The sequence below is a fragment of the Oncorhynchus tshawytscha genome, linkage group LG03 (genome assembly GCF_018296145.1).
Source record: "Oncorhynchus tshawytscha isolate Ot180627B linkage group LG03, Otsh_v2.0, whole genome shotgun sequence".
NCBI classification, from domain to species: Eukaryota; Metazoa; Chordata; class Actinopteri; order Salmoniformes; family Salmonidae; genus Oncorhynchus; species Oncorhynchus tshawytscha.
In genome coordinates this window covers 15,480,676-15,505,814 of record NC_056431.1, presented here as the reverse complement: position 1 = coordinate 15,505,814, position 25,139 = coordinate 15,480,676, and the positions used below count along the sequence as shown (strand labels likewise).

Genomic DNA, 25,139 nt, shown 5'->3' with positions numbered 1-25,139 from the left:
AATGCAGCATTAGGTCTGTATCGAGCAAAAGGGGCAATCCATTTTTGGACTTATAAATGAATATGTAGTTTCCCACTGAGTCTTGAAGAATATAGCTTATACATGCCTCATAAGCTTAGTTCAACTGCCGTACCCCATCAGAACCCAAAATATAAGCTTGATTTACTCCAATGTTTGTGAACAAATAAAATGTAAACAAACTACATGGCTTCAAAACATGATTAAAACTATCATTTTGATATCATGGATGCTCAGTCCTTGCATCCATATCTCTGTCTATGAATTTGAGAGTGGTTACTCCAGCCCAATCCCACAGCTTTTTACCAAAACATAATGCGGGGTATATGCTTTGCTATTGTTTCAATGGATGATTTCCCATTTAAGTAGAGTATTTGATTCGGTATTTGTAGTGGTTGTCTGCCATCTAGTGGGAAAACAGGGTGAAGTATAACCCAATGTACAGTTGAACATTTCAAGCAGACATTTATGATAGCTAGATGAAAATATATAACTAAACTCATGGTAAGATGCAGTGGAATTGTAATGCCATCTATAATAATTACCATTTGTTTTCAAAAGAAACAGAATGAATTGCAAATAGAATACAGTGATTTAAATGCATTTGTAATTACCTGGATTAGGACTCAAGGTAATTGAGTAATGAGGAAAAAGGTCAAACTTCTCTACCAAGACAATACCATCACTGCTTAAATTAATAACAATGTATTAATGTTTTATTCTAATTACAATAAACAGAACATATCAGTCCCTTATTTGTACAAAAATACCTGAAAAGGTTACAATTAAGAGATATAAGCCATTCAGCTATTTACAGATCAAAGCAAAGCACAGTATGAATACAGGATCTTTCTCTTAAAAAGAGATACAGGTTCTTGTTTTTTTGCATTCCCTGAAATACATAATGGTTTATATTTATATAGATCTATATATATTTGCTTTACTCCTTTGTATCTTGCATTGTGACAATATATGCAAAGCACAAGAGTCATTATCGATCACTGGAAAAGGTTCCCATGAACGGTCCAAAGTCAGCTCTGGTTTAGTGCAGAGAAAAAGGTCATCAGAGGCACCTGCTGCATTTTAGGCTTCTTGGGACAAACAGACTTACACAAGAGAAAAGAGGACACCTGTGCTGTACTACTGTTTGGGAGAAACTACTACTATTCTGAAAGAACATCATAAAGGCCAAACTACTTACTAAAGAAAAAATGATTTGGTGAAATACTATTAACCCCAAGTTGATCAACAGAACTCCACAACATCGCACATACAAAATGTCACTGGTCTGACGATATGACCAGTTTTCAACAGGCTCCATGTCAACCCTGAGCAACCCAGTTACATTCATTTCTCTGAAAATAAAAAAGTACATTTACTCAATTCACTTTCATCAGTTCACTACTTTGCAGGTGAGTCAATGTCACTAGTAACATTCTAGTTCATAGCAAGACACTATGTGAGAGAATACAAAAAACACCTATCTGTATCTAACAGGCCTAAACAGTTAGTGTTGAGAAGTCAGTGATGTCTGAGTAGCTTAGGATGACTTGCAGGAACTATGAAAAGATGTACACTGTATGCCCAAGCCAACTCCAGTTCCATACCAGCAACATTTCAATATTACAGACATTTGTGAAGAGGTTTTTACATGACAAACATTTAAGAAATAAACTCGATATGCACATTAAACCAAATGATAAAAATAAATCAAGTTTCTTCATTTCATAAGTAGTTAAGAGTAAGCCAATGCGGTAATAATAGTGATCTGTAACCTAAATACAGTGTTGCATCTACATGGTTTCATATGCTAATATGGTACATTGATTCAATACACAACTTTTACATGAGTTGCATATTACATTGTACAGCTAAGATTACCACCGGAGGAGGCAATTCTAACTGATTTCTACTGAAATCATTATGACCAATGGGAAGATATATTGTCTGACGTTTTGACCGAATTTAGCAAAGGATAAGTAAGCAGCTTTGGCACCTAACCTGCTCATTGTATAGTCAAAATGATTCCACACCCAGAGCCATACATTAACATATATTATATATTCATGGCTCTGGTCACACCCAATAAACAGTGAAGTGTAGCTCTGAAGTTACTCTCAAAATTCCATGGAAAAAGGTACTGCAGTGGGCATCTAGTGGTGCCATCACATCCAAGCCTCTCTAATTGGATAATACACACTATGCTGTGGAAAAGACTTGGCCATTTAACGTATTGTACACCAAGTATTGTAAAGGTATAGCTTCACTTCTGACACAAGAAACAAAGTTCTGATTAACGCAAAGTTTAAAGAGTGAAAGCTCTGTAAAATGGAAGACAACTAACTGTAATGAAATGGGACAGAGCAACTGAACGGACAGCTCAAAAAACAGTGTGTATTTGAAAATCAACTCATGAATTAAATATCTAGATATGAAATGAATTTGATTGACATTATCAGTGAAAGTCACACTTAAGAAGATGTCAAATGTTTAAATATGTATAAAAAAAAATACATGTAATCTTCTTCAACCTGTGTGTTTGAAATATTATTGAGAGGTTCATGTGAAAAGATTTCCTAAATGTAGAAGAATGTGTGAGAGAAAGGCATTAAACTGAATATCGATGTGAAACGCACTGTGACTGAAATATTAGTGACTATTATTCCCCACAATTTTTCTACTGACACCAATTTGGAATGAAAACCATGACATTAGGGAACACCACTTGAATGTTACTTCATAGTAAGTGTTGGTGATAAAATAGTTTGAGTGTTCAAACATAAAAAGCAAGAAATTAATTATAGGCTTTGTAATAGATGCTATGTAATAATTACGCGGTTCAATCATTCCATGGTAATGATAAAACAGTAACGAACAGCACTGAGAAAAGAGCTACATTTCAAGTAATCACTCACATCCAGGTAAATAAATACATTTGCAAAACAATACTTGAAATGATTGAGTCCTTGCATCTTATTTTTTGAAATGTCATTGTGCAGAACTTGTAGATAGTGTGGCTAATATTCTGTATCTGAATCTATCCAGCTTAAGACACTATAAATACAATAAAAAGATGGCTCTTTCTTAATGTTGCGTTACAGGTAAAAACATCTTTACAAATCTGTGTGTTCACTGCAACCTTGGACGAGGCTGGACAGTAAAAACCCTTCCACTTCAGGGTATCATCCATTACTAGGGCTTCACAGTGTCTGTTCTAAAAACAATCATTCAATCACATCATAGAAAAGAAAAGCAACAAGTCTAAAATGAATGGACTTGGGGTGGATCCCAAATGGCACTCTATTCCCGATATAGTGCACTACTTTTGACCAAAGGCTTATGGGCCCTAGTCAAAAGTAAGGTAATGCACTATGTAGAGAATACGGTGCCATTTGCGATGCACCCTTGGATTAAGAAGATGGGTCCTCCTAGCAGATGAGTCGATTGATTCCAGTTGCATTCTACAGACAGCACAACAGACAGACCGACCTTGGACTGTACACGTCAACTCTGAGCTAGTCAGATCCCTCTAGTGGATCACAAGAGGTTGGTGTAGTGGTTATATTTCCCTGTGTTCTGACGGAGGGAACGCAAACAGGTAGGTTTAAAAGAAAACTGTGGCACCCTCCCGCCCCAGTGGCCTGTTAGATTTTACTCATATAATCATAACCATGTCTTCAGAGTGCTTACAACATGGAATTAGTCCACAAGATGGCCATATGCTTTCCAATGTTTTACATATAGCTTTATTATTGTGTTGACACCAAGAGAGGCCCAAGAGCTGAGCTGTTATGTTGCTTGTTATCACCTGAAGAGCAGCATGGTAGCCTAGTATCATTCTGAATACGTACTGTAGCCAACAATAGATGGGTTGGTTATAGCACAAGGTATAGGACTAGGCTAGCAGCGTGGACCACAACAGCTATCTATTACATGGACTTAAATGAGTGGATGAGACGGGGAGTGAATGAATACCTGTAGTAGTTTATATTTTGGGGGGGAAGTTCATGTGGAACACCGGATGGTGGAGCTGATGATGGATTGATTTAACACTGAACTGGATGTAGTGATTTAGTTGTTGTTGTGTGACTGTTAGAAATCTATATGCTCCAGACTACTGATAAGAAACTAAAACGGACTAAGAACACATTTGATGCAGTACTAAAATGTCATGAATACAAACGCCTGTGAGGTCACCAAAGAAAGAAAGAAATGAAGAAAAGTCCTATGAGAGTGGAATGAATGGATCCTGTGTAGTCCTTGAGTATCCTTCAGCTCCATCCTAAATTACCAGGTCCAGCCTTTCCTTTCCCACAGCTTGAAAGAGACAGCTGGCCTCGTGATCTGTCTTGTGATGTTCTTTTTCCGAATATCAGATTGTCCATCCATCCCTCCAATACAGGAGGGATTTGCCATTGTTGGTAACGAGAAGAACGAGACGGTAGAGGAATTCTTCTTCAGTCAGTGTGGAAAGGTCTGTTCCCAGTTTCACAAGCGCCAAACTAGAAAACAATCAGCTTTTCAGAAAAAGGTTGTAGTATAGATGATTTGTAACAAAAAAAATACTTTCATTATGTAAAAAAGTGGCCCAGACTAAACAAAGTCCTGATGATTGTACAAGGAAAATAAAAACTCCTTTGATCTCATAAACTGTCACTAAACCGTGTCAGTGGATCAGAGCTTATTGGTGACTATGAATACAAAATTGAAAATGTTTTTGTTTTTTATAAGAGTTAATAACAACGTGGTGCAGCTTTTTGCTTTTATTTTTGCTTCTTTATCTCCTCCTTCCTTCCGGAACACAGAGGTCACTGAAGTCCACTAGAGTCCATCCTAACCCCCCAACCACTCCGTCCTGTTCCATCCGCAGTCTCTGGCAGCTCATGACACATCAAGAACAACATGAGTTCATCACTTTAGCTTCTCCTAAAGAAAAAGTCTTGAGTTTGTTTTTAGGCAGAGTCCGGTCAAGTCATAGGTCAGGGGTCATAAGGCTACGAGGGTGCAGGGGTGCTTGAGTTTACAAGGCAGGACTCCTCTGTTGAGCTGGTAGAACTCCACCAGCTGGATCAGGTCGGTGAATTTGGTGGACCCGTCGTCAAGGCTGAAGAAGATCTGGCCGTCCTCTTCACACTGCAGGACGGACCATAGAGACAACAGTCAGGTGAGAACAAGAGGAAGTAATGAACAACAAAAGTGACTTTACTCCATAAAATTGTTGACTGTTTTACTTGGTGTTCTAGTGTGCCTAGCTTTATTATTGTGAGAGATGGGAAGGTCAAGGAGAGAAAAGCCCAGAGGCAAGATAAAGCTCACTTACCGGTAAGATCTGGAAATGCTTGATTTTCTGATGATGGCACAGTGTGAGGACAAAGGCCTTTGGGTTGCTTTGACTGTCTCTCAACAGAAACAACCTGAGCACAAAAGGGGGAAAATCAGTCTTTGGTGAAAACTTCAATGTCGGTCAAATTTACAAATTTAAATCCAACATACATTGGCATGTGGGCTGGGCATTCTGAAGATGCAACACTTTAATAACCAAATAAATCCCAATTAAATAACAGGTTGGCTGTGTGGTTGCAGAGACTGAGGAGTCTTACCCGTCCACCTGGCCTTGTTGGTGGATCATCCGATGGGACTCTTCTCGCGTTATCCGCCCATGGAACCACAGCTGTGTTCTGTGAATAACTGGACGTGGAAGAGGAAAGGAGAGCTTTAGGACAGGAACAAGGCATTTATCTACACAGAATGTAGCCAACTCAAATAACAGAGGGATTGTGAGAATTTATGTTGTTGAATTACCTGAGCTTAATAAACAGGGATGTAGTGGACTGGGACTACCTAGAATGTTCATCCGTTGACTTCTCTTCTGAGATACAGAACAAACAAACATGGATTAGTTTGTTAATAAAAGGCTCTTACTCCATTGGTACAGCTGCGTGACGGATAGCATGATAGCTTTGTGACAAGCATGACTCAAAGAAAAGTTGTTGTACTCTTGCTCAGATTATTTCTAAATCACCAACAGCAGTACGTTTTCTTTCTGACCATAAGGTCATATTGTAATATCTTAATAACGTTGTAGTCGAATTGTGGACAGGTTGTAATAACATTGCTGTAACGTAGCTACGTTGTAGTAAGGTTGCATTATTGTTGTAGAACCATTGGAATAGTAACATTGTAGTAGCGTTGTAGAAAGAGACCCACCCTCCAGGCATAACCCTCCTCCATGGCAGCGCTCTGGGCCTCCAAAGGATTGTCGATCACCCTGCCTATCCTTCCTGAGAAATCCATGGCAACCAGAGAATTCTCAGACACACTCCGCTAGAGGGAGACAAACAGTGCCAATGTCAATACACTTCCAATGTAGAAAATGCCCTGTTACAGTACTAGGGCTCTTCCTCAATTGTCTGTCATTGAAGTCCTCCTCTCTCCTCACTTCCTTCTCAAAATGCACTGAACAGGTAACCTAGTGGTTAAGGGTGCTGGGCCAGTAACCGAAAGGTCGCTGGTTCGAATCACCGAATAGAGGACACAAAGAGTCAAGGAAAGACAACCGAGAAAGAGTCTGGATGTTAACAACAGTTTGGCTGGCATGGTGGCAGTAAGGAGCTAAAAGGAGAGGCTTACCACTGGTGTTGAAAAGTGTGACAGAGTTTTTCTCTGCTGAGGAATCTTGTAGTTCTGATAGAGGACTATTCCATACTGTGAAGAATAATGAAAGTATCCACAAATTAAAAAGTTAGCTATTGGTTGACTTCACCCAAAGAAAAGCAAACCTTCCAAAATATTCATAAAATTCATAAAGATAGATAGTATTCAAATTAGCATGGTATAAGTGACTCTCACAACAACCCATGTGAAGTGAACTTGCATCGGATACAACCCTCTGGTATAACTGAGGCACTACTTTGCAGTGTATTGAGGGCTTGTTGCCATGGAATTGGTACCTTGAAGAGTCTGAAGGCTGTCATCCAGGACGTTCTGCTCTGTTCGTCTTCAGTACACAACATCCTCAACTCTTTCAGCTCAGTCCTCTTGTTTGGCTGTCAATTAACACACAACAACCAATTAGAGAGACCAAACAAACACCTCATCATTAGAAACAACCATTCAGACAGTATGGTTGTACTAAAACACTCCTCCCTCGTACACTGACATATCCCATGAGATGATAGTTGATCTTGTTCAGGGTTGGTGAGGAAAAAAAGAGAGAAAAAACTGTAAACCATTACGTTACAAGCAAAAATGTTGTAATCAGATTACAGATACTTTTGAAAAACTAGATGATTACTTCTAGGATTACTTTGAAATTCAGAAATTCTTTGATACCTTTCTGTTGTCTCAATGACATTTAAATCAGCATTGAAAAAGGCGCACGTTAAAGTTGTTCTGCCTGAGCAAGTCTGATACCACTATGATGACACACCAAATGCGTTTAGAAGGTTTAAGGGAAAAGAGCAGGAATGGGCTTTTGTAGGCTACAGTCCAAAGATTATCCAACTTGAATAAATGCTTGGAGGTAAAGACGACAGCAGTGGTGTAGCCTATGGGCAATACGGATATCACATATTATTGATATCTACAGTGGCTTGCGAAAGTATTTATCCCCCGTGGCATTTTTCCTATTTTGTTGTCTTAAAATAGATTTTTGGGGGGTTTGTGTCATTTGATTTACACAACATGCCTACCACTTTGAAGATGCAAAATATTTTTTATTGTGAAACAAACAAGAAATAAGACAAAAAAAACTGAAGTCTCTGCAAGTCTCTTGGGGTATGTCTCTATAAGCTTGGCACATCTTGCCAATGGGATTTTTGCCCATTCTTCAAGGCAAAACTGCTCCAGCTCCTTCAAGTTGGATGGGTTCCGCTGGTGTACAGCAATCTTTAAGTCATACCACAGATTCTCAATTGGATTGAGGTCTGGGCTTTGACTAGGCCATTCCAAGACATTTAAATGTTTCCCCTTAAACCACTAAAGTGTTGCTTTAGCGGTGTGCTTAGGGTCATTGTCCTGCTGGAAGTTGAATCTCTGTCCCAGTCTCAAATCTCTGGAAGACTGAAGCAGGTTTCCCTCAATAATCTCCCTGTATTTAGCACCATCCATCATCCCTTCAATTCTGACCAGTTTCCCAGTCCCTGCCGATGATGCTGCCACCACCATGCTTCACTGTGGGGATGGAGTTCTCGGGGTGATGAGAGGTGTTGGGTTTGCACCAGACATAGCGTTTTCATTGATGGCCAAAAAGCTACATTTTAGTCTCATCTGACCAGAGTACCGTCTTCCATATGCCTTTTGGCAAACACCAAACGTGTTTGTTTATTTACTTCTTTAAACAATGGCTTTTTTTCTGGCCACTCTTCTGTAAAGCCCAGCTCTGTGGAGTGTATGGCTGAAAGTGATCCTATGGACAGATACTCCAAACTCCACTGTGGAGCTTCGCAGCTCCTTCAGGGTTATCTTTGGTCTCTTTGTTGCCTCTCTGATTAATGCCCTCCTTGCCTGGTCCGTGAGTTTTGGTGGGTGGCCTTCTCTTGGCAGGTTTGTTCTGGTGCCATATTCTTTCCATTTTTTAATAATGGATTTTATGCTGCTCTGTGGGATGTTCAATGTTTCAGATATCTATTTATAACCCAACCCTGATCTGTACTTCTCCACAACTTTGTCCCTGACCTGTTTGGAGAGCTCCTTGGTCTTCATGGTGTCGCTTGCTTAGTGGTGTTGCAGATTCTGGGGGCCTTTCGGAACAGGTGTATATCGACTCATGTGACACTTAGATTGCACACAGGTGGAATTTATTTAACTTATTATGTGACTTCTGAAGGTAATTGGTTGCACCCGATCTTATTTAGGGGCTTCATATTAAAGGGGGTGAATACATATGTACACACCACTTATCCGGGTTTTTATTTTTTGAAACAAGTAATTATTTAAAATTTCACTTCACCAATTTGGACTATTTTGTGTATGTCCATTACATGAAATCCAAATAAAAATCTATTTACATTACAGGTTGTAATGCAACAAAAATAGGAAAAACACCCAGGGGGATGAATACTTTTGCAAGGCATTGTACATAGCACATTGATGTGAATCACACTGCTGCTCTCTCTTTTAGCTATTTGTTCATTACGGATTGTGGTTGTTGTGGATGGCTGTTCACAAATGTATATGTGTATTTTAACTCAATAATGGTTGAATATAAGAAGTTTAAGCTGCCTATAAATCATTGTTTTTTTCAACCAGTTTGACAGTGAGTGAAAAAATGCACTCCCTCAACAGCTGCATAGTGCGGATCCCAGCCTATGGAATAAAAGTTTGAGTTGCTCCCTTCTAAACTCCTCTGTGGTATTGTGCTCCATACTGTCAAAAACAAGCTTCATTTAAGAAGACCATGAGTGGGGCTTTTATTGCTCAATCTAATCTGTGATGATTCAAAATGTCCATGGGCCTAATGGATACATGATAAAACTCACACAATTAGATAGACTTAAACAGCTGCATATTATCCAGATACCAAAGTGTCACCAACAAAAAATGTAAATATGGCATACATTTTTTACACGCAAATAGCAATTTTTGGGAGTGCTCAAAGCATGCCATTCCATGAGAGCAGCATTTATTTATTTTACTGATGAGCCCAATCATTTAGAAAGGAACCTTTCCAACCCTGATCATGTTGCAGAATAAAATAGGATTTTGTTGGATTTTAGTTTCATTCTCTATCCATTTATTATATAGCCAGAAAGTGGGTCAACACAGAGCACACAATGGCAGCGAGGCCTGCCTCTTGTCAGGCATGTCTCAGCAAGATACAGGATGCTTACCAAATGGCAACCTATTCCCTCTATAGTGCACCATTTGGGAAGCAGCCACAGTCTAGACACGACACTGTTCAATAACTGTAATAGGAGACGGCTTGTCCTCCATAGAAGACAGCGGAATAATAGACAACATATGAGCATCTGAATGACTTGCAATGTCTCAAGTGCAGAGGCCTTTCTTTCTCTTGAACGTACCTTTATACAGAACTCGTAGTCTGTTGGCGCACTGTGTAGCTTCTTGCCTGTTGTTACTGTGAAGACAGTGCTGTCCTCCAGGTCTGCTAGTAACTGTAAATGCCTGGGCTCCTGTGGAGGATAAATCAATAACCGATGTCATTTCATCACAAAGAAACTTAAGCCTGGAGGTAACAGAGAGCAGAGCTCCACTCAAATCAATAGCAGCTTGTGTGGTTGTATGGGACATAGAAAAGGCAGGCATCTCTGAGCAGCAAGTATGTACACTGATGATTGAGGCAAGCAGCCTCTTAACTAACAACTAAAGTATTAGACTTTGTAGGCTATTTACTAGCGCAGTTTAAATGTGGGATATTGGCTAAGGGATTCGGCAATACAAGCCTAATTCTAACAGTTAATGTACTAAGCCTACCGTAGAAGAGAGAATGGCCATGTACCTTTGACGTTCCTTTTGTAGAAAAGTAAAGTCCTGAGCGTCTAAGGAACATGTATAGCTTCTTCCAGGATTTCCTGCCCATCTCTTTCACGTATAAAAAGCCCTGGATCTCAGGACAACTGCTGGAGTTCAAGAAATTCTGAGAGAAGGAGAGAGAGAAGAAGGCTTTAGCACACAGCTATCATCATCAAATATCCTCATTTTCATGGGGCTCGGAGAAATAAACCTCCACCGCCTTCCTTCCTAGCCAGAAAACAAACATTTATATAACGAACAGTCTTGGCATTCTTGTGATACCAATTTTTATGAGCCACCTTAAACATGGGAGAGAAATGTTCAGACAGATGTTCTGTCTTGCGTAACAGTATTAACCAAGACACATACACACTACAGTATTAACCAAGACACATACACACTGTAGAGACAGACAATTCAACAAGGAGTTATGATTCTGACAGCAAATTGTTCCAAGAACTGAGTGGAGCGATAAGATAAGCACCTACTGGTTTTAACATGCCCTGCAGAATACAGAACTCTCTCTGCCACATTCAGACACTGTCTCCTGACCTGACAAGATACTAATTAAAGCTGCAATATGCCACTTTTCGATGACCAAATTGACATAGAAATGCGAGTTAAGGATCTGACATTCTCATTGAAAGCAAGTCTAAGAAGCGGTAGATGTGTTTTATGTGTGCCATTTCTATGCTTCCCGTTCTTAAGTTCTGCTTTTGCGTCTTTTACTTCTGGCTTTGTACACCAGCTTCAAATAGCTAAAAATACAATATTTTTGGTTATGGAAAATATATTTCACGGCGGTTTAGACGGAACACTGATTCTCTACACAATGACTGAAAGTAGGCTAACTATTAGAATTTGTGAGCAGCGCACCTTTAAGTGATCCACTGTTTATGATCTGACCTGATTTGATTCCGACTGGATTCCTGGAACCGCCCCCAGCCTGCTCCTTAAAACTCACCATGTCAGGGATGGCATCATTTTAAAAGCTTTCTGCCATAGTGGATGGATTCCAGTCATGGCCCTTTTAATAACGCTTTGTCACACTGCTACATTTGCAGGCTGAACATGTAAACTTCATTCCATTAGAGGCTCAGGTCTTTAAAGGCACCATGCATCTACGCTGTGCTGCCTGGTGCAGAATAGGAGGATGTTGGCCTGATGCGCTGTGCTATAACATTCAGTACGTTCCTTTACTCTCCTCTCACAGTTGCTTCCCTTCAGAAGCTGTAATATCTGTCTGTCTGTTTGTCTTTCTGTTAGGCACACCTGGCCTGCGTGTGCAGAGACACTCGTATGTCAACAGAACATCAAGTGTTACAGTCTGTTCTCTGACAAGACATGCACAAGGAGGTCAAAGATGAGATCAGACATAGTACAGTACACAACAAAGACTGAAGTACGCAGTATGCTGAGGCAGTGGAGTCTTTATGGTTCTACGGTACATACCTGTAAAAGTTGAGATGGTGGGATTGCACCATTTGTTTCCTGGCACCATGCAACCATATGCTCAGGAAAGAAATTCTGTTGGTAAGTGAGAAAGGGAAGGTTGTGGGTTAAAGGAAAATCAGAAGGATGGAGGTGGAACGCCAAGAGACATTCAATTAATCCCTTTTCCCAAATGAAAATGAAGAAAAACATTAAACAATAACATTTGTGTCATCATTTTTCAATCTAGTTTCAACCTGTTTCTTAAATAAGTACGTTTAGGGACAGTTTCCCAGACCCTGGTTTAGCCTTTCTGAGTCCAGGACAGTTATAGCCACCAGTCTAACAGTGTTATCACAATCTGTTTATTTTTTTGAGTGTGAGTGGGTACATTACTATACAGTGAGGGAAGGATGATTTTTTTCACAACCAAACATTCGCCACTCATTTAAGAAATGCATTGCTTGTAAACAAAAAATAACATCCAGGCTGTTTAGCTTGATGTAACCGTTTCCACATGTAGAGAATATAAATAGGACAAGGAAAAACTCTGCATGCGAGCTCTGGGATTCTTTGGAAACAAATGAACAAAAAAACAACCTACCAAGGGATTTCTGAAGAATTCATATTTGGCATAGTTCTTCCTGAACAGAAATCTGCCCTCGCTGGTCATGGATGCCTGCACTTGTACCACTAGCTCATGGTCCTCCAAGCACCTCTCTGTCGAGAGAGAGAGAGAATGAGCTAGTTACCAAATGGAAGCCTACAATAAGGACACAATATCGCATGTATTTAACCTTAAAAAGTTTTCATTTTAATTTCCTGAACATTGCGTGTATAAGGCAAACGATGAAAGAATAAGCAGTTCAGCCTATGAACCCCACCCCCACACACACACACCCCTCCTCACCCATAACCCACTCCCCGCCTACTCTGCCCACCCCCTCTCCCTAACCCTCCAACCCACACACCCCTTATCTTATCCAAAACTTGCAGACAAATCAGCATGTTCTTACTATATTCCAGGGTTGGGGTCAGTTCCATTTCAATTCCAGTCAATTCAGGAAGTACACTGAAATTCCAATTCCAATTATTTTCACTGCTTTTCAAAGATGAACATTTGGAATTGGAATTTGGTTTACTTTCTGAAATGACTGGAATTGACCCCAACCCTGCTATATTCCTCTCCCCCCCATCCTGTCAATGTCTTGAGCATACATGCACTCCCCCCTCTCTCAAACAATTAGTGGGGCTATGCTATACAGGCCCTGCTGTCTGCCTGGACCACTGACCCTGCCTGGCCCCTGCTCTCTCTCAGGAACACATGTTTCACATCCAACTGTGGAAGCAGGATTCCTAAATAGATTTTGGCAGCAGGAAAGGAGACACTGGGGACTGGGGAGGAAGGGCCCAGGCTTTCTTGGACAAGCAGTAAGATTCTCTCACTCATTAAGAGAGAGAGAAAGAGGAAATAGACAATGTGGATGTTTTCAGAAAATATGTGTGTAGTTTCATGCTGATGTTGCAACCTGGTTGGATTCCAGTCCACTTATATCCCAAGAAATGGAGAGCCAATCCAGTACCTCCTCTACCTTGCCTTTACTGAGGCTCTTTGGTGAGTCACTTCCTCTCTGACCATGAGTCAGTCAAGCCCCTGACTCACTAGCTTAAAGCCTGTAGAGGTTGTAACCCTTTGTGGGGGAAGCTGAGGGAGGGTCATTGGCCATTATTCTTATCAGCTATTCTATTCACCCGATGACTGACAGTGGCCTTCTCTCGCTCTCTCTCTCTCTTTCTTTCTCTAAGGAAACACCCCCACTGATTGTGAGGTTGTCTTTCAACTATCTCCTGACCCATTCTGAAGAGAAGAGATGATTCAGTAATGACAGACGCGTTAGCCTTCTTCATACCAGGGAGTCAGGGACCCCGTCTCCATTTTGGATCTGTGTGTCTCCCTGTCTTTCCTAGTTTCCTCCTTAGTGAGGGGATTGGGAGCAAGGTTGGGAAAGCAACATATCTAATTGGCTGGATGTCATTCTTATACAACAAGGCCCATCTGGACAAGCCTGGTCAGATTAAGGAGCAATTAGGAAGAGTGACCTTGCCTTGCCTCTAGTGGACTGGACTCACCATAGAGAGCCTGCCCTAGCTCCATTCAGGCAGCTTCTAAAGGTCAGATCAGCCCTGGTTCCTTTTACAATGAATGGAGGTTGCGTACAAATGGCACCTTATAGTGCAATATAGTGCCTTGTAGTTCACTGTAAGAAAAAAAGTGCCATTTGAGATGCACAAAAGTCTGTAGAATTTTGCCATTGTAGAGGGATGAAGTTATACTTAATGGGGCGGCAGGGTAGCCTAGTGGTTAGAGTGTTGGACTAGTAACTGAAAGGTTGCAAGTTCAAATCCCCGAGCTGACAAGGTACAAATCTGTCGTTCTGCCCCTGAACAGGTAGTTAACCCACTGTTCCTAGGCTGTCATTGAAAATAAGAATTTGTTCTTAACTGACTTGCCTAGTTAAATAAAGGTAAAATAAATACTGGTTATCCCTACTATACTTAGCACGGTTTTGGCAGCACTGACACCAAACCAATCAGAACAGATCATATGAAATGAAATACTTATGTCATGCAATAAAATGCAAATTGATTACTTAAAAATCATACAATGTGATTTTCTGGATTTTTGTTTTAGATTCCGTCTCTCACAGTTGAAGTGTACCTATGATAAAAATTACAGACCTCTACATGCTAGTAGTAGGGAAACCTGCAAATTCGGCAGTGTATCAAATACTTGTTCTCCCCACTGTATAAAACCTAAATAATTACTGAAAATAATACTGCATGTAATTGTTACCCTTTATGTTGTGCGTACATATTGGGTAGCCTACATTTCAGTGTTTAGCCCTAAACGTTCCCAGAAATACAGTACTTTCATTTTACCCATCTGCTATAATGAAGATATAAGCCCAGACACAACTTGTGTTTTATAATTGCTCGTTCCTTAGGGGGTTGAAGTTTGGAGCATTCAGTTTCTCAGAACTCTTAACAAATCACTGCAATGCCGCCACATTAAGCATTCCACGTCTTGACTTACACAACCTAATTTCAATGAATCTAACATTCAGTGAGACGAGCGTTATCCTGTTCAGCTATGGTATAAGCCCAAAGTAAAGTCCCCGTACAGATGTTGACTAGCATGGGGGTGACTAGATATACAGTAACTAGACAGGGCAAGGTACCTGTATGATCCAGTGATCGCTACTCCTGGTCTAGAATTAGATAATAAAGAACATCTCTTACCATATTATTATCATATTACTATCATATTATTACATATTATTATTATGGTACATTCTTATCTCCAACTGTAAGTGACCGTATGTCCATTCTCAGGTACGGTAACAAACTACGGTTTGGGAGAGTGATGTCAGGGGGGTTCCCGTTGTCTCAGACTGCATCTCAAATGGCACCCTATTCCCTACATAGTGAACTTCCTCTAACAGGGCCCATAGCGCTCTGGTCAAAAGCAGTGCACTATATAAGGTGCCATATACACCAGACTCTGAAACCGTCTAAAAGACTAAGAGCAGGCGCGGACAGGCAGCTAACGACTGTTAACCAAAATAATGATATACAAGAGAAAATATAGGCTATAGATATAGGCTATCTATTATTTATGATGACTCTTGGTTTCCATAATGAGACCTCTGTTGACTTTAACATGAGCAGGAGAACATGTTCATTATCCAGTTGGCTTCTCACAGAGCGAGGGCAGAGGGGGGAGGGAGCGCTAGGCTATGTCCTGCCAGCCAGCCTGCCCACCAGCCCACCCATCCAGCACATCAGGTTGCCACTTACCTAGTCCGAGGAGAGGGTGATGCTCAACAAGTGCCCAACTGTTGTCGTCCACACAATGGCTTTTGTACACGAGGAGCTGGCAAAGATCTCTTGCAGTCATGTCGGCTGGTATTTCCACTACTTTCCCCATGCCGTCCTCGCTGAAAATGTTTATAATCTAAAAGAGGAATGAAAAGGCCCTTTCATGTTAGAACTATTCCCAGACACAACCTCGTAGGCAGACAGACATAATTCAGATAGATGAGGCGCATAGTTCAGGCGTAGACAGGCATAGTTTTACATAGAAAGCATTTGCAATATAGTACCAAGAGCTAATTTACTTTGATTCATAACCATGCGTGTTTGATGAGCATACGAGACATATACAATCCATTCTCACTGGCAGCGGTTTGTGGGAAAATATAGGTCATAAAAACATAAATGTGACACTCATCAGAATCATACTTCAAGCTTAAATACTAAGGGGACTGTTTTAGTCCTTCAATCCACACCACCTGTTTTCATAGAGATTATCCACTGACAGAATTAGGCACAAAGATAATGCATAGAAAGACACTGTATAGAAATATACTGTATAGAAAGACACGGTATAGAAATATACTGTATAGAAAGACACGGTATAGAAAGATACTGTATAGAAATATAATGTATAGAAAAATAGTGTATAGAACGATACAGTATAGAACAAGATACTGTATAGAAAGATACTGAAATATACTATATAGAAAGATACTGTATAGAGGAATATAGTGCATTAATAGAAACAATGGATAAAACCCTGATAAATCCCCGCCTGAGCACAGATCCTATTTCCTCTGGTTCTCCCAAGGAGATTTTAGTAGGAATTTAGCTTTCTTAGCTTTCCCACTTAGGCTACAGTACGCACACTTTGAACATGATGTCTTATAAAAATACATTCTCATTCCCTTCTCCAGCTTCAACAAATTCAAAGCCTTACAACAGATCACATCTTCTTTCGACAGGAAAGGAAAAAACAATTCCTCCTTTCAAGGGGGCTTCGATTCATTCTGAGCCTCTCCAATATTCCCTCCTTGCTCGTCATATCTTTTAAAAAAATACAAATTATCTTCGAACTTTATAGCGTATACTTTGACCCTCATCTCAGCTAACCTATATCAGACTTCAGAGAAAAGGGGAAAAGCGGTTAAATATGTCTCTAAAAGCTTACCTCTACGGCCTGTAATAGGCAGCAGTCCGGAGAGCACGATGGCATTTTTGGAGTGAGCTGCCTCCGCACAGAACACACACAGATGAACAACCCTCTCCACAACTTGGTCGAAAAAAAGACTGTAGTACAGCACAGTTCCTTACTCTCTGTCAGCGACTGCCTGTTATGGGACCTGTCACATAATCTCCTCTCCTCTGCCTAGTGCAGGACAAAGCAAGCAGATGGCACTATTTCCAGTCCGGCTAGCTGACAACTTCCCTCTGCATCCCTCACAAAGGGTTACAGCCATGGGCTTTTAGGTAGTGAATCAAACCACACTTCCTTAACCAATCATAGGGCTCGCTCAGGCTGATGTAATCATTCCCACACAGACAAACACTCACAGACTCACACAACCTCTCTCTCTCTCTCTCTTACACGCACACACAGACTCACATACACAGACGCACAGTCATGCACAGACACAGTCAACTTTATCAGGCTGCAGCTCTGAATAGCTTTCAGAATCTTTTTGAGTAAAAGTGAAAATGATCATTTATTAAGAGGGGTGTGGGGCAGAGCGAAAGAAGCCTTCGTTTTAACCTCCCAACATGTTCTGAAGTTTCAAGTGAGGGCTTGTTTCTTTTCTTTTTTCTATCTGTGGCTCAGCTTTGAACTTTGCAGTCAGAAATCTCTCTCACGACAGCGCAAGGCTCATTACGGGCTAAATGAAACAAACCTGAGTACTTGAACTTCTCGTTGGCCTCCTCGAGTCTATAGCTTCATGCCAACATTCTTTCTCTCAAAAGAACAATACCCGGAAACTTAGTGTGTTCACTATTCGGCTCGCCCCCCACCCCCTTTTGTTTTGTTTTAGATACTTAATACCCCACTGACTGGACTGACAAAGGCTCTGCCCCACCCCGTCTGGAGTAGACATTTAGCCAATGTCCTTTCAACATCCTCACATCTCATTGGGTCAATATCTATATACAAACACTATGCTGAAGGGAGAAGGAGGATAATGGGAGGTCTTAAATAACAGTTCCCTTCCTTCCAGTGTAGGAAGCAGGAAGCAGCCATAGTGGCCAGGGAGGATGATTTAGGGTTTCACTACTATTGCCATGTTCAAAACAACAGGGAACTCGAAACTGGGAAATCTCTGACTTCCGACTTCAGTGCATTCAAGACAACTGGGAATTCCAAGTCGGGAACTCAGGCCTCTTCCTAGAGCTCCGACTTGCCGACCTGAAGATCACTGACGTTACGATTCAACCTCGATTTTTTTTCAGGGTTTCCAGTTGTCTTGAAAGCATCATAAAGCCTTAAAGAGAGTTGGGCTATGGCAGGGGAGGAGAGAGCTAGAGAAAGAGTCCCATGCCAATAAAGCCCCTTAAATTGAAATTGAATCGTGAGAGAGAGGGTGCGACAGAAGAAAGAGACGGACAAGTAGAGAGGGGAAAAGATAGTGAAATATGAGAGATAGATGGAGGAAAAGAAAGAGACAGATAAGTAGAGGAAGAGATAGTGAAAGAGCGAGGGAGAGGGGAGGGAGAGAAATAGTGAAGGAGAAAGAGAGCAGATACACAGAGACAGACAATAGTGAGAGAGGTGGGAGAGAGAACAAGAAAGAGAGAGAAAAGAAGAGACAAAAGAATGTTATGTGATAGTAGTAAGTAGTAGTAGGGCTATGTGTAGTGTACATGCCACTATACTAGGCTTCCAGTTGTCACTGCAGCCACACCCCTCTCCTCATTGACTTATCACTACCTCACTACTGGCCTGCCTGGTGAATCAGTGGGGAAAACCCCATGTCACATACCTACCATGCTGTACCACAACAGGACACACTACCACTGCCAGCAGCTAACACTCCTTATGTGGAATGAGATAGCACAACCAGTACTACACCACTACGCCTATTACATCACTGTTACATCGTATTATTATCCTAGAATACATACTGTACTGGATATTATGAGGAGAGGAGTCACGTGCTTTGACATGTGTGCAGAGGAGTCAACAAGTACACACTTCAGGGGGTAGAGAATTGGAGCACATGGTCCTAACTTAACCGAACAAGAGCAGGAACATAACCTCTCAACCTCTAAGTGGAAAATGTTTCAATCCAACATTGCATCCCAATGTGATGAAAGGAACAGAAAGACATTCAAGTGAGTGATGAGGACTGAGGAGACACGGCACACTTCCTTGACCTACTCCACTTCTTTTTTCTAAAAGAGAAAAGAATTCCTTGTGTGTGAGGTGATAAAGAGAGAGGGGGGAAGAAAGAGTGAGAGGGATGGAGGGAGGGGAGAAAGAGAGGGAAAATGAAAGGGAGGAAGGGGAAGAGAGAAAGAGAGAGGCAGAGAAGGAAAGAGAAAGACAGGGAGAGAGAGAAAGAGGGAGGGGGAGGGAGAGAGAGAGAGGCAGAGAAGGAAAGAGAAAGACAGGGAGAGAGAGAAAGAGGGAGGGGGAGGGAGAGAGAGCGAGCTGGGTTGTCTTCCGGTTCTTTCTGAACACTATTCTCATTCAGTGGTGGGCCTCCAGGATGACTCAGGACTTGTGATGTAATTACCCAGGGACAAGCTGCTGAGAGCCCCAAGCTACACACACACACACAGGCAATGTCCCTCTTCAGCCACTCTCATTCTCTCATAAACACACACACACACATGCAATGTCACGCTTCAGCCACTCTCACACACACATTACAAGTGCATTAAAAGCACAACATTTACATCAGGGATTGTGTTAAAAACTCTAGATTACTGGTCAATACTGGTTACTAGCCTCTTAGGGTCGGTATAATATGGACTGCAGTATAAATCTATAAGGTTGTGGTGACATCAGGTCCTCTCTACTTATATCCCACACCGGAAAGGAATAGTGAAGTAATATAGAGGGTCACCACTGAATAGGTTTTACCATGCTAAGTACTGTAAATGGTGCCATTTGGGACTCAGGCAATTGGGGTCTTCAGTAAGCAGGCTACAGTGGGGTAGTAGTGGTCATTCCATATAATTAGAATACGTAGAACATAGTGCACCCATGAGTTTACCAGTGAAATTGCCAAAGTTAGAGGTTCCAATACTATTCTGTTCATTCTATTTCTATGAGTAATTCTTCTGATGGAAACATCTGACCTGATCTCTTTGAGAGGCATTTTATATTTAATATAGCCTACTGTACCAGGCGATATAACAACATTTTATTGGCTATGACATAAGAGGCAAAGAATAAGTGGTGGAACCAATTGAATAGGGCTGTGACGATACCAGTATCTCAATATTTCCATGGCAAAAATGAAAACACGAACCAGACCAAACTATTTGGATCTTTGAAATCCTGCTGTATGTAATACATTGTGTGCTATAGCTTTGTTTCCAACATTAGGGCTGTTTTTCTAAGGAAGTTTGTATTTTGTTCCCTTGCCACGACACTGACGAGTATCGTGATACTGGTATCTTCCCGGACTTACAATTGAATACCTTAAATCTTATACATAAGAAAAACCTGAGTTCAATTAAATCTCTAAGGAGGCGATTCTAAATCTAGTGCTTCTCTGTAGGCTAACTCCATTATCTCCCTAAATTATTAAACACCAAAACCTAAAGTAGTGGCTCGACTCTCTGATCCCCCAAAAGAACCGCCATTGATTAAACCGTGTTGGCTAGCGGTCGACTGAGCGGTGGTCTCGCCCCCTCTCTGCAACCCACCAACAAACCAGTCCCGTTTACAAGTACCTCTTTAATGAAGCCAAATGTACTGTGTGGTCTCTGAACTGCAGTGGCCATTGACATCCACTAATGAGAATGTGAGACAAAACCTTGTGGAATAAAGACAATAGACTTTCAGAGGAGCTTGTCATGTCCTGAGATGCACTCGCTGCCTGCAGTCTGCTCGCCCGGGGGGAAGTGCTGGGCTGAGTCGGCCTGTAAAGGGAAGACTACGTAAATACTGCTGACTCATGAGGTGGACATGAACCAATCCTTGTTGTCAAATTAAGCACCCCCAAAGAGGGGATTTATCCAGGCTCACTATAGAAGAAAAATGACCAGAACTTTGGCCAAGGACTAAAATGGGGGCTTTCAGATGCACAATACCAAGTCATGTACAATGCACTCTCCATCCCACGCAGTTAGTGAGCTAGGTACAGAACAATAAAACGACAGAATATATAATACGGATGATTTGGAAGGTTTTGAAGTACTATCCTTGTCTCAGGATGGTAAGTTGGTGGTTGAAGATATCCCTCTAGTGGTGTGAGGGCTGTGCTTTGGCAAAGTGGGTGGGGTTATATCCTTCCTGTTTGGCGCTGTCTGGGGGTATCATCGGATGGTGCCACAGTGTCTCCTGACCCCTCCTGTCTCAGCCTCCAGTATTTATGCTGCAGTAGTTTATGTGTCGGGGGGCTAGGGTCAGTTTGTTAAATCTGGAGTACTTCTCCTGTCTTATCCGGTGTCCTGTGTGAATTTAAGTATGCTCTATCTAATTCTCTCTTTCTCTCTTTCTTTCTCTCTCTCGGAGGACCTGAGCCCTAGGACCATGCCTCAGGACTACCTGGCATGATGACTCCTTGCTGTCCCCAGTCCACCTGGCCGTGCTGCTGCTCCAGTTTCAATTGTTCTGCCTGCGGCTATGGAACCCTGACCTGTTCACTGGACGTGCTACCTGTCCCAGACCTGCTGTTTTCAACTCTCTAGAGACAGCAGGAGTGGTAGAGATACTCTTAATGATTGGCTATGAAAAGCCAACTGACATTTACTCCTGAGGTGATGACTTGCTGCACCCTCGACAACTACTGTGATTATTATTATTTGACCAAGCTGGTCATTTATGAACATTTGAACATCTTGGCCATGTTCTGTTATAATCTCCACCCGGCACAGCCAGAAGAGGACTGTCCACCCCTCATAGCCAGAGCGGCAGGGTAGCCTCGTGGTTAGAGTGTTGAACTAGTAACCGGAAGGTTGCAAGTTCAAACCCCCGAGCTGACAAGGTACAAATCTGTCGTTCTGCCCCCGAACAGGCAGTTAACCCACTAGGCCGTCATTGAAAATAAGAATGTTCTTAATAACTGACTTGCCTAGTTAAATAAAGGTAAAATAAAATTGCCTGGTTTCTTTCTAGGTTTGGGCCTTTCTAGGGAGTTTTTCCTAGCTACCGCACTTCTTCACCTGCATTGCATGCTGTTTGGGGTTTTAGGCTGGGTTTCTGTACAGCACTTTGAGATATCAGTACAAAGGGCTATATAAATCCATTTGATCATGCACGTTTAGCAGTGTATTTAGCAGATGCTGGGGCCAGTTAAAACAGTACTTTTATACTTTCAGAAGTGGAGAGATGTGGATGAACTAACGCCATACTATGGTTAACATCTAGGCCACAGTGACTACTCATCCCCATCGAACATGCAAACCACCCAGCTCAACCATATCCCATTGATATAACAACAGTTAGCCATGGGAGTACAGAGTACAGTACAGGGCAGCCCAGTCAAAGACAGTCAGTCTATTGGCTCAAAGGGCATGATGAAAAAACTACTCTCTTTGGAAAACAAAGTTTAGGTTATAATAAGTTATAATATATGACTAACTGTACACATTTCATTTTTTTTTCTGGTGGTTCCAGATATCAGCATATGTTCCAAAAATGCAGAATAACTTGACTCATTAACTAAAACTCAACAAGCTACCATTATGGAACCCACCCCCAAAACCAAACAATCCCTCAGTTCCTTAGCCACCAGAACAAACCACAAGCAAAAAGACCCACGGTTGGTGTCTATATATAGATCAAATAGAGGCTGATCCATCAGCTCTGTGCATTCCTCTGGGAAGAATCCCCCCTGAGCAGAGCCTGGAGCTCCCATACCTCCTCCCTGCCACACACATCCCATCGGCCCCTGCCTCCAACCCCAACAATTCCCTTTGAATGGCCGAGATCTTTCTCTGCGGCTCCCTACTGAGATCAATCCAGAGAGGAGCCAAATATTTCTCCAATAGGAGCAGACTGGTTAATTGCACAGCAGGGGCCTGGGTAGCACCCTTTCAGGCCACCGCACCGCAGATCATTGTCCCCTAACGGGACTCAGGGACTGCCAATGGGCACTCACAAAAGGATGACATCATTCAATTTTGACTACACAATAAAACCAGCCGCCCGCAAGCTGCACTCACTGTACTTCTACTTGCACTGTTCACCCAAGCTGTAAGGCCAGGCAAAGGCCAGCTAGCTGCTGGTGGTGGCACACAGACACACACACACACACACACACACACACGGAACCAGCTCACTCAGACTCAATAATGCTCTGCTCTGGTAAAGGCCTACTACAATACAAGAAGTCAGCAGCATAATCAGTTTATTAAATTAAAGGTGAGTGCTGAGAAACGGTGAGAGAGATTTGATTTCAGAGATTTAACATAGCTGTACATTGTGTTCCAGTATAATTAGGTGTTTCTGGAGAGAAGGCGAGATCAGGCCCCATTCCAATGGCGCTGCTCTGCTCTCTACTATGGACGTACAGTCATTACTGCTATTTGAATTAAGCCAGTTGTCTTTCTGCATTTCCTCCAATGGTTGCCTTTTCAAAATTGAACAAGTTAGAGATTAATTGAATGTATATGCTGAGAGTATGGGAGTATTGTTGCATCTCTTTTTTCCTGTTTACAGAAAGCACTTTCCTTGTATCTCCATCTCTCACTCTCTCCCCCTTTCTTTCACCCTCTCTTTTCCCTCCTCTCTCTGTGAACACAAGTTCCACTTGAGAGAAATCTGAGCTGTCCTACTTTCCTGTATGAGAGAGAGTTGAGGGAGAGGCAGAGAGAGATAGAGTTGAGAGAGAGGGAGGAAGAGAGACAAGAAAAGCAGAAAGTTGAGAGTGAGAGTTGAGAGTGAGAGAAGCTGTCCTCTTCTCAGTTTAGAGAGCAAGAGAGTTGTGAGGGAGAGAGGCCTGCTCTGCCCTGCAGTGGAGGATTCCATGCAGTCTCCATGACCTACATGAGTCCAGCTGAAGCTTTGCGGGCCCGCTGAGACACTCTACTCGGGCCAGATGAACTAACAGCTTGCAGCAACACATTCCACCCTGTCAAGCTTCCATCCTGGACACAGAGCAGGGCAGTTCACATTCCCTCCAGTAAAGTCATGCAATGATGAATCAACTGCTCTTTTCTCACACGTTCAATATAGGCTAAACACACACTATATATAGATGGCTATTGTATAATTTTATCAGACTAAAACTGTGGCATATGCAGATAGTAAACAGTAGCAGCAGTATATGTCAATCAAACCATTTAGTGCAAAAAGGGTCAATGTAGATAGTTCAATTGTTAACCAAATGATACCCGGACTGACAGTTTTTAGGGCCTTCCTCTGATACTGCCTGGTATAGAGGTCCTGGATGGCAGGGAGCTCAGCACCAGTGATGTACTGGGCAGTATGCACTACCCTCTGTAGCGCCTTCCGGTCGGATGCCAAGCAGTTGCCATACCAAGCGGTGATGCAGCCAGTCAAGATGCTCTCAATGGTGCAGTTGCAGAACTTTTTGAGGATCTGAGAGCCCATGCCAAATCTTTTCAGCCTCCTGAGGGGAAGAGGCGTTGTCGTGCCATCTTCACAACTGTGTTGGTGTGTTTGGATCATGATAGATCCTTAGTGATGTGGACACAGAGGAACTTGAAGCTCTCGACCCGCTCTACTACAGCGGGGGCGAACGGGGGGCGTGCTCGGCTCTCCACGGTCAGCTCCTTTGTCTTCCTGATGTTGAGGGAGAGGTTGTTGCATTCCTATAGGCTGTCTCATCATTGTCGGTGATCAAGCCTACCACCGTCGTGTCGGCAAACTTAGTGATAATGTTGCAAGTCATGCGTGGACACACAATCATAGGTGAACAGAGAGTCCAGGAGGGGACTAAGCACACACCCCTGAGGGGCCACGTGTTGAGGGTTAGTGTGGCAGATGTGTTGTCTCCCCTCACCCCCTCGGGCGACCCGTCAGGAAGTCTAGGATCCTGTTGCAGAGGGAGGTGTTCAGTCCCAGGGTCCGTAGCTTAGTGATGAGAAAAAAAATCGACCCACGGTTGAATCTAGTTGATGATCCCTGTGCTATAGTAATGAACAGGCCTGTACTAAGTGAGGGAATGGTTATGGCTTGTAAAGCTAACATGACACGGCTAACCAGGGTA

General features: G+C 42.1%; 1 protein-coding gene across 11 annotated transcripts in view; it reads right to left on the bottom strand.

Moving 5' to 3' along the window:
- Positions 1-714: 714 nt before the first annotated feature.
- The window catches only part of LOC112228363 (growth factor receptor-bound protein 10), a 97,070-nt gene continuing 72,645 nt past the window's right edge, over positions 715-25,139 (bottom strand). For 10 of the 11 annotated variants that reach the window (XM_042310555.1, XM_042310562.1, XM_042310567.1 and 7 more), the window contains 12 exons: positions 15,781-15,937; positions 12,527-12,642; positions 11,944-12,018; positions 10,478-10,615; positions 10,041-10,151; positions 6,969-7,064; positions 6,649-6,723; positions 6,226-6,342; positions 5,821-5,887; positions 5,619-5,706; positions 5,339-5,432; positions 715-5,151 (listed from right to left, as the gene is read on the bottom strand). In XM_042310555.1, coding sequence (XP_042166489.1) covers positions 5,005-5,151; positions 5,339-5,432; positions 5,619-5,706; positions 5,821-5,887; positions 6,226-6,342; positions 6,649-6,723; positions 6,969-7,064; positions 10,041-10,151; positions 10,478-10,615; positions 11,944-12,018; positions 12,527-12,642; positions 15,781-15,937 — 1,281 coding nt within the window. In that variant the 3' untranslated portion in view covers positions 715-5,004. Of the gene's footprint in view, positions 5,152-5,338; positions 5,433-5,618; positions 5,707-5,820; positions 5,888-6,225; positions 6,343-6,648; positions 6,724-6,968; positions 7,065-10,040; positions 10,152-10,477; positions 10,616-11,943; positions 12,019-12,526; positions 12,643-15,780; positions 15,938-16,969; positions 17,262-25,139 lie in introns of those variants that run through there. The other variant, XM_024393623.2, reaches the window with a different exon arrangement.